We start from the raw sequence: 8,125 nt of genomic DNA, 5'->3' as shown, positions 1-8,125 counted from the left end.
TCCATTAAAATACCAATAAAAAGACTTTTAATAAATCAAATTAACCCAAAATGTTTGAAAGTAAAACAAAAGAAATCTTTCCCAATTTCTTCCCAATCTCTTGCCGCTCTAATCATCAACTAGAACACCTGTAACGTATGCTCCCGTATAACAACACAAATTATACAATCATTGCATTCACACACACAAACAATAAGGGTAAGCTATCATATTCAACATCTAATAACACATCAATTGTTAGTCAACAAGTAATATTGTTAACATGTACATTCAATCAAGTATACCATAACCAAAAGAGTCCAAAAAGACACACATTGTCCTTTTGTACTTTACTATATGAAACTTGTTCACCAAAACAGGACACCTGTTCACCAAAACAGGACAGTTCGAGTCATCCTCCATCGCAGTTTTCAGATCTATCTCTCTTGCTCCTCAAGACTTATGAGTAAAAACTCCGCTACTTTCACAACGGCACTATACTCAGCTTGATTGAAAACCTACGGGCGAGACATCCTACCCTTTCTACCCCTCGAAAGAAGAAAGAGTGGCACTCAAACCTTGTCTCTTCTACCGCCTCTTAAAGAGGAAGAGACTTACCTTTCTACCCTCTCGCAAAAGGAAAGATACTCAGTAAGAGTACATGTTTCAAATATTTCAATAATACTTATGATACCGCTAATATAATATTATCACACATTTTTAATCACCATAAAATGCATTTGTGCCAAACCTCTGATATTTTATCATAGCCAAGATTATATTAAAAGATTAAGCAGTACTCGCGCTACTGATCTAAAAAAACCGATACCAAGCAAGTCGGTATGTGGAAAATTCATGGACGTATACATACACCAGCCCGCAAAAGTTTCCGAATTGGCCACATCTTTATTCTCTCTAATCTGCGTACCACCTTTCAAATTTTAAGGCACCTAACCCATACTTTATTTGGCCATTATTATTAAAGAATTAAAATAATGTGTGAAGAAAAGGAATTTGTTACGTCAACATACTCTGTACCACTTCAGAAAATACCCTTTATATATCCTTCTCATATAATATCTAATATCATTCTTACACTTACCTAATATAATATTATTTATATAACCTATATAACATTAATTATAAACTAACCTACGCAACGTGTGATATTATGATTTAACCTAATATTATATAACGTCAATCATATATCGTCAAATCATAAACTAATCTAATAACCATCATTCACAAATTAACTTAATATAACATTATCTATAAATTCATCCAATATAATATCATTTCAAAGACTAACTTTCACATGCATTAATTCAATGGTGGAACCCAAGTAACTCAATCCTAGGAAAGAAGGCTATTGCACCCAAAACATATTATGCATTATCTTCCAAGAATTTCATTATAGTCTCACTTTATACATTCAAAACTGATAAATATTAGCTTCCAAGATTTACTTGCAGACCCACATTGATTATATGTTCTTTCATGTTAGTAAGTTAAAATCACGTTCTCTCAACTAATTTAATCACTAGAAACAAAAACAGTGCAACCCAATAGAATTGTCTAAACTTTTTTGACATAGCATTTCTTCCCAGCCTTCAAACCATCTCCCATGTAACACCCACATCAGGTTCTTAAATCACTACTGTCAAACCAAATAATAACATGGCATGTACCTCATCACTACACGCAGGCAAGGCATATACATTGCATCTTGATAACACAACAAGTAACATCTTGATAACGCAGGCAGGCAAAGAGTCACAATAATAATATCAATCACCAAACACATAATAATGTTAAGCTTCCCTTACCTTTTAAACCGCTGGTTAGTTTGACCTTTTCGTGCTTCTACAACACAATCCAAGTTTTTCTTCTTCTTTCTCACTCTGTGACCACCCTAACCAAAGTTCACTGTTTTTCTTCTTTAATTCTTACTGTAGGTTCTTTTTGGTGTAAAGAATGGAACTCCCTGGTTACCCTCTTATCTAAGCTAACATGAAACCCTTAACTGCCCACAAATCCTTGCTTTTAGGAAAAGAAACTACTCCCTTCAGTTTTAGATATTTCTTTCCCGAAAATCCAGGTTTCAGTTGCCTATCTTTTCTCCTCTCTAGTTAGTGCTTATTTTAAAATTAACCAAAAGCCTAAAATGTGACGTGGCAAAACATATCAGCCACACTGAAAAATAAAACACAAGCAAATATGCACCTAGTAGGGTTTGAACACAACACAACCGGCTCACCCACCAAGAGCTTTTACCAATTGGGTTACACAACATCTTGTGAAAGCACGTTTTCTCATAAAAATAAAACATTTAGCAATATCAACATCATTCTCTTATTACATTTGAATTTCTCGGGTCTTACACTCCATGTTTAAAGTATTGTTGGAGTGTCTTTTTCAGTGGATTGTGTTTTAAATTTGTTTAATTTTTGTTGTCGTTGTTTTATAGGATAAATATTTTATACTGTCCTACATCATGGAGGATCATTTTAAAGTTGCTTTCCACTAGAGGGGAAAGTTCTTAAATGATGGACCACTTAAGTATGAGGAAGAAACTACAACTTTATCTTTTTGACCCACACATGTGGAGCTACTTCCTTGTAGTCAGTGTAGTTAAAAGGTTGGGATATGATAGGTTTAAGGACTTGTGGTACTGTGTAGGAGGGGATTCTATGTTAGATAATAGGTTAGAGCCTTTGTGTGATGACAGAGGAGCCACACACATGATTAACTTAACTAGCCTAAATGGTCAGGTTCATTTATTTATTGTTCACATAGTCTCTGAACCTAAGGTTATACACTTGTTAGAATATGTTCCTCATAATAGATTTGAAGTACAAGTTGAAGTTGTGATGCCTGATAGTGGTGAGACTGTAGGTATAGGTGATGGTGAATGTCAATAGGAGAATGGAATACAATCTGAGGTGCCTAGCATTGAAGGTGAGAGAGGTGAATGTCATGGCCATGATGAAGGTAAGAGTGAAAGACATGGTCAGGAGGGTGACTGTGAAGAAATTGTTGTTGTTTCAGAAGAAAGAGGTGAGGGTGATCATGTTGTTGAAGGTGAAATTGAAACATAGGTTGATGTGGGTGAGTGTGAAGGAGATGGTGTTGATGTTTGTAGTTGGAGTTGTAGTGGTGAGGATGGAAATGTTGATGGCAATGTTGATGTTAATGATGATTGTATGGAAGGCCTGGTTGATATAAATGTTGACTATGATATAGAAGAGGAGGTAGGAGATGGAGTTGGAGATTGGTTTGGTAATGTCAAAGTTGATGTGCAATATGATGGACCATCATGGACTCAGATGTCTGATAGTGATCTTGATGATGGCATAAATAGTGATGATGATAGATGTTGTCCGATGATGAATGAGAATCCGAAGAATTAGTTAATGGAGCAGAAAGTGATGGAGAAGATGATGAAGAAGAAGGTTATGGGAATTTTGTAACATTTTGTATGCCTAAAACAATGGTGGATTACGAATGAGATTTAAGCACTTATTTTGCTCAGAAGCAAGATTTTTTGGATGCCATAAAAAGTATGCAGTAGAAAATGGTAGAAATATAAGATTTCTTTAAAATGATAAGAGAATTAGGCTAAAGTGTTTGGGTGCTAAAGGAAAATGCCCCTGGATGACATATTTTGCTTATATGGATGCAATACATACATGGTAATCAAAGACTATTGTTGACAACCACAGTTATAGTAGAGAGCACAAAGTAAAATTACTTAATCCAAAATGGCTGAGTAAGAGGTTGGAGAAAACTATTAGAGAAAATCCGAAAGTAAAAGGAGTGGAAATTCGTGAGAAGATAAATAAAAATGGAATGTAGGTATATCCAGATGCATGGCTTATAGGGAAAAAGCCATTGCTTCAAACCATGTTGATGGGTCTTTCAAAGACCAATATAAAAGGATATATGATTATGCAAATGAGCTACTAGCTCGTAATCCAGGATCCACAGTTAATGGAGGAGCCTAAACATTAATGAGGATGAGCCTTTAACTAACTAGCCTAGCATTTAATGCAAATTCTCCATATAACTAACTCCTTTAAAAACCCATTTTTAACCCATTTCTAACCTATTTAGGCATTATTTTTTTTCTAAGGTCTTATTGGTGCATAAATTCCATTTTTAACCCATTTCTAACCCATTTAGGCACTAGTTTTGAGAGGTTATACTTTATGTTTTGGTTTAATCATTCACTAAGTCCCTATTTTCGCATGGAATCTCAATTTTGTCCCTTTCTTTCTGAAAATATCAATTGGGTCCCAATTTTATGAAAATTGCAACAAATGGATCCTTTCCGTTAAATAGTGTCAAACGGCGTTACGGTGTGTTTGACGTGGCACGCTGTTGTGGACGTGTTATCTGACGTGGTTGATTCAAGAAGGAGCAGTGGGGCACGTGGAAATTGAATATTTTATAAGTAAAAAGAAAAGAATTGTTTTAAACGAAATTGGGGATTGAGGTTTCGTGCAGATCGGATTAGGGATTCTTCTCAGTACTTCTAGGGTTCGGTTCGTCCAAAGTTGATTTCATTTCAGAAAATTGGGGTATCAATTTGGGTATTTAGGGTTGAATCGAGGTTACCTTCAGAGAGTGTGCAGTTGTCGTCCTCATCGGAGTTGTGGGACCTTCTTCAGTTGCAATCTGGAGTGGCCAGGTCAGTAAAAGTTTGGTTTTGTTAGAAACCTTTATTTTGCGATGTTTGGTGGTGGTCCCCGTCTATGTATTGTGTTTTATTTTTTATTGCAATGTTGTGGTCCCCTTGGTCGGATTGTGTTCCATTTTTTATTGCAATGTTGTGGTCCCCCCATGCCCCCCATGTTTAAAGTGATAATTTTCTGTGTGTGTGAGTGTGTTTTGGTTACGGTTTTAATACATGTTTTGTCGTGAATTGATTATATTATAGGTGTACAAATACTTATATATAGTGTTTTGCATCATGGACGAGGATATTGAGGTTGTCTTTCACCATGGAGGGAAATTAGTTAACGATGGGAAGCTTAAGTATGAAGGGGGGGAGACATCTAGGTTTATGTTTGACCCAGATGTTTGGAGTTATTTCGTGATTGTTAGTGTAGTGAAGTCTTTGGGATACGATGGGCTTAAAGATATGTGGTACTCTGTAGGAGGGGCTTCAATTTTGGATGATAAGTTAGAGCGTCTGTGTGATGACACTGGTGCCATGCATATGGTTAATTTAGCTAGGCTGAATGATGAGGTCCATGTGTTTTTGATACACCCTGTTTCTGAACCCGAAGTCATACATATGGTCGAATATGTTGGTAATGATGAAGGAGAAGTTGAAGAGAGGGGTGAAGAAGTGGAAGTTGAGGCTGTAATGGAGGAAGAGGTTGATGGACTTCAACAAGTTGAGGAAGTTGGTGGTGATGGTGAAGAAGTGGAAGTTGAGGCTGTTATGGAGGAAGAGGATGTTAGAGTTGAACAAGTTGGTTGTGTGTTGGAAGAGATGGGTGAACAAGTGGAAGTTGAGGCTGTTATGGAGGAAGAGGTTGTTGGAGTTGAATAAGTTGGTTGTGTGTTGGAAGAGATGGGTGAACAAGTTGAAGTTGAGGCTGTTATGGAGGAAGAGGTTGTTGGAGTTGAACAAGTTCAGGAAGTTGGTGGGGATGGTGAAGAAGTGGAAGTTGAGGCTGTTATGGAGGAAGAGGTTGATGGTGATGGTGAACATGAAGGTGTAGAACAGAATGAAGTTGAAGAAGATGTGGAAATTTGAAGTTGGAATTCCTCTTTTGAGAATGGTAGTGGTGATGGAAATAATGAGTGGTTGGAGGGGCTTGTTGATATCAATGTTGGTTGTGATATAGATGACGATATGCATGTAGACTTCGAGGGAAATGTGGAAGTGGAAGTCCAAAGTATGTCAAATGACTCTAGTGGACCATTAATTAGTGGAGCAGAAAGTATGTCAAATGTTGGTTGTGATAGAGGTTTATCAGATGATGAGTGGGAATCTGAACAATTAATTAGTGGAGCAGAAAGTTACTCTAGTGGACCATGTTCTAGTGTAAAGGGTTATGGGAGTTTTCCAACATTTGTGTTGCCAAAAAGTATGGTTGACTTTAAGTGGGAAGTTGGGATATATTTTGCTGAAAAGCAAGACATTTTGGAGGCTATAAAAGATTATGCGTTGGATAATGGAAGAAATATACACTTTGTTAAGAATGATAAACAAAGAATCAGGTTGAAGTGTGTGGGTGCAAAAGGTAAATGCCCTTGGAAGTTATATTTTGGTTATATGAAGGCAGTGAAAACATGGCAGTTGAGAACAATGGTGGACAACCATACCTGTAGCAGGGAGTTCAACCTTAAATTAATTGATGCCAAGTGGTTGAGCAAAAAGATACACAAAACTATTACAGATAATCCTACAGTTAAGGGTGTGGATATAAGGGAAAAAATTCAAAGGAAATGGAACATTGGTATTTCTAGGTGTATGGCCTATAGGGCCAAAAACATAGCAACAGAGCAAATTGATGGCTCTTTCAAAGAACAATATAAAAGGTTATATGATTATGCCCATGAGTTGGTGGCCAAAAATCCTGGGTCAACAGTGAAACTAAAGGTTGAGGATGTGGGGGGTAAAGTCATTTTCAAGAGATTTTATGTATGTTTAAAGGCTTGCAAAGACAGTTTTATGTCATGCAGGCCAATTATTGGTTTAGATGGAGCATTTTTGAAAGGTAAGTACGGTGGTGAGTTGTTAACAGCTGTTGGCCGAGATGGGAATGAGCAGATGTTGCCAATTGCATACTGTGTTGTTGAAGTTGAGAACAAGGAGTCATGGAAGTGGTTCCTGGAACTGTTGGTAGATGACCTTGGAGGGGCTGAAATTTGTTCCACATTTACCTTTATATCAAACCAGCAGAAGGTAATATTAATTTGTACATTTTAATTTGAGGTTGTTAAGTATTTGTTGCCTGTATTCATTACTTGTATATTGTTTGCAGGGTCTACTTCATGCAATAGATGAATTGCTTCCTAGAGTTGATCAAAGGTTTTGTGTGAGGCATATGTATGCCAACTTCAGGAAGAAATACCCTGGTAAAAACCTGAAGCGTTTAATGTGGAAGGCAGCTACAGCCACACATCCACAAACATGGGAGATGGAAATGAGAAACATAAGAGCAGTAAACGAAGATGCTTATAAGCATTTGATTGCCATCCCTCCAAGGTTAGTCTTCAAAAGTATAACATATTTCCTTATTCATATAATGTTAATAATAATTCTATTATTTGTTGTAGGTATTGGTCAAGATCAAGGTTCACTAAAAGAGCTAAATCTGACACCTTAGTAAACAATATGAGTGAGGGCTTCAACAATGTCCTCATTTCTGCCAGGAGTAAACCCATCATTACGATGTTGGAGACGATACGACTTTACCTCATGCAAAGATGGGCAAAGAACAGATCAAGCCTATCATCATTTACTGGATCCATCTGTCCCAAGATTCTATCCAGATTTAGAAAGGAATGTCATTTAACTAAAAATTGGATTCCTAGGTAAATTTCAGTAATCACTTCTATGTTATATATTAATTTACTACTGTGCCTAATAATTATTGTTGTCTTCTTGTACACAGTTGGTCAGGCAACAAGCTATTCGAAGTTCGTCACATGTCTAACAATGGAGATAAGTTTGTAGTCAACCTAGATGAGTCCTCATGCACATGCAGAACTTGGATGATGACTGGAATCCCCTGTTGTCATTCATTGGCTGCAATGAAGTTCCTCAACATTGATGGAGAACAATTTATTAAGTCTTGCTACATGAAGTCCAAATATGAGGAGACATATTCAACAATCATATATCCCTTTTTAAATGGAGCCAACATGTGGAACATTACTCCATATCCTGATGTGTCTCCACCACACAAAAAGAGTAATGCCTGGACGACCAAAGAGAAAACGAAGGCTAGAGCAATGGGAAATGAGGAAGGATGAATCAAGAATGACCAAATCTGGCTTGCAAAAGAGATGTGGCATATGTAGAGAACATGGCCATAACAGAACTCATTGCCCATCAGCAACCCAACCAGGAACTGTGCCCAGTACATCAGCAACCCAAGCAACTCCATCCACTGAACAATCTGAA

The 8,125-nt window shown here is 37.0% G+C and overlaps 1 protein-coding gene across 1 annotated transcript; it reads left to right on the top strand.

The window, feature by feature from the left end:
* The first annotated feature begins 5,845 nt into the window (after positions 1 to 5,845).
* LOC108341416 (uncharacterized) lies at positions 5,846 to 7,974 on the top strand. Its single transcript, XM_052879519.1, has 4 exons — positions 5,846 to 6,901; positions 6,981 to 7,204; positions 7,276 to 7,533; positions 7,614 to 7,974. The coding sequence occupies exons 1-4, from the start codon at positions 5,846 to 5,848 to the stop codon at positions 7,972 to 7,974; spliced, it is 1,899 nt and encodes a 632-aa protein (XP_052735479.1).
* The last annotated feature ends 151 nt before the right edge of the window (positions 7,975 to 8,125 follow it).

The sequence above is a fragment of the Vigna angularis genome, chromosome 6 (assembly GCF_016808095.1).
Source record: "Vigna angularis cultivar LongXiaoDou No.4 chromosome 6, ASM1680809v1, whole genome shotgun sequence".
Lineage (NCBI taxonomy): Eukaryota > Viridiplantae > Streptophyta > Magnoliopsida > Fabales > Fabaceae > Vigna > Vigna angularis.
Note: the sequence above shows the minus strand (reverse complement) of the source record. Positions and strands in the feature narration are given on the sequence as shown.

Bases quoted from the DNA above. Each gene is read 5' to 3' on its own strand.
- LOC108341416 (XM_052879519.1), top strand. From the start codon at position 5,846: ATGCATGTAGACTTCGAGGGAAATGTGGAAGTGGAAGTCCAAAGTATG. The intron at 7,205-7,275 runs GTTAGTCTTCAA...TATTTGTTGTAG, and splicing joins TTGATTGCCATCCCTCCAAG to GTATTGGTCAAGATCAAGGT. The intron at 7,534-7,613 runs GTAAATTTCAGT...TCTTGTACACAG, and splicing joins ACTAAAAATTGGATTCCTAG to TTGGTCAGGCAACAAGCTAT.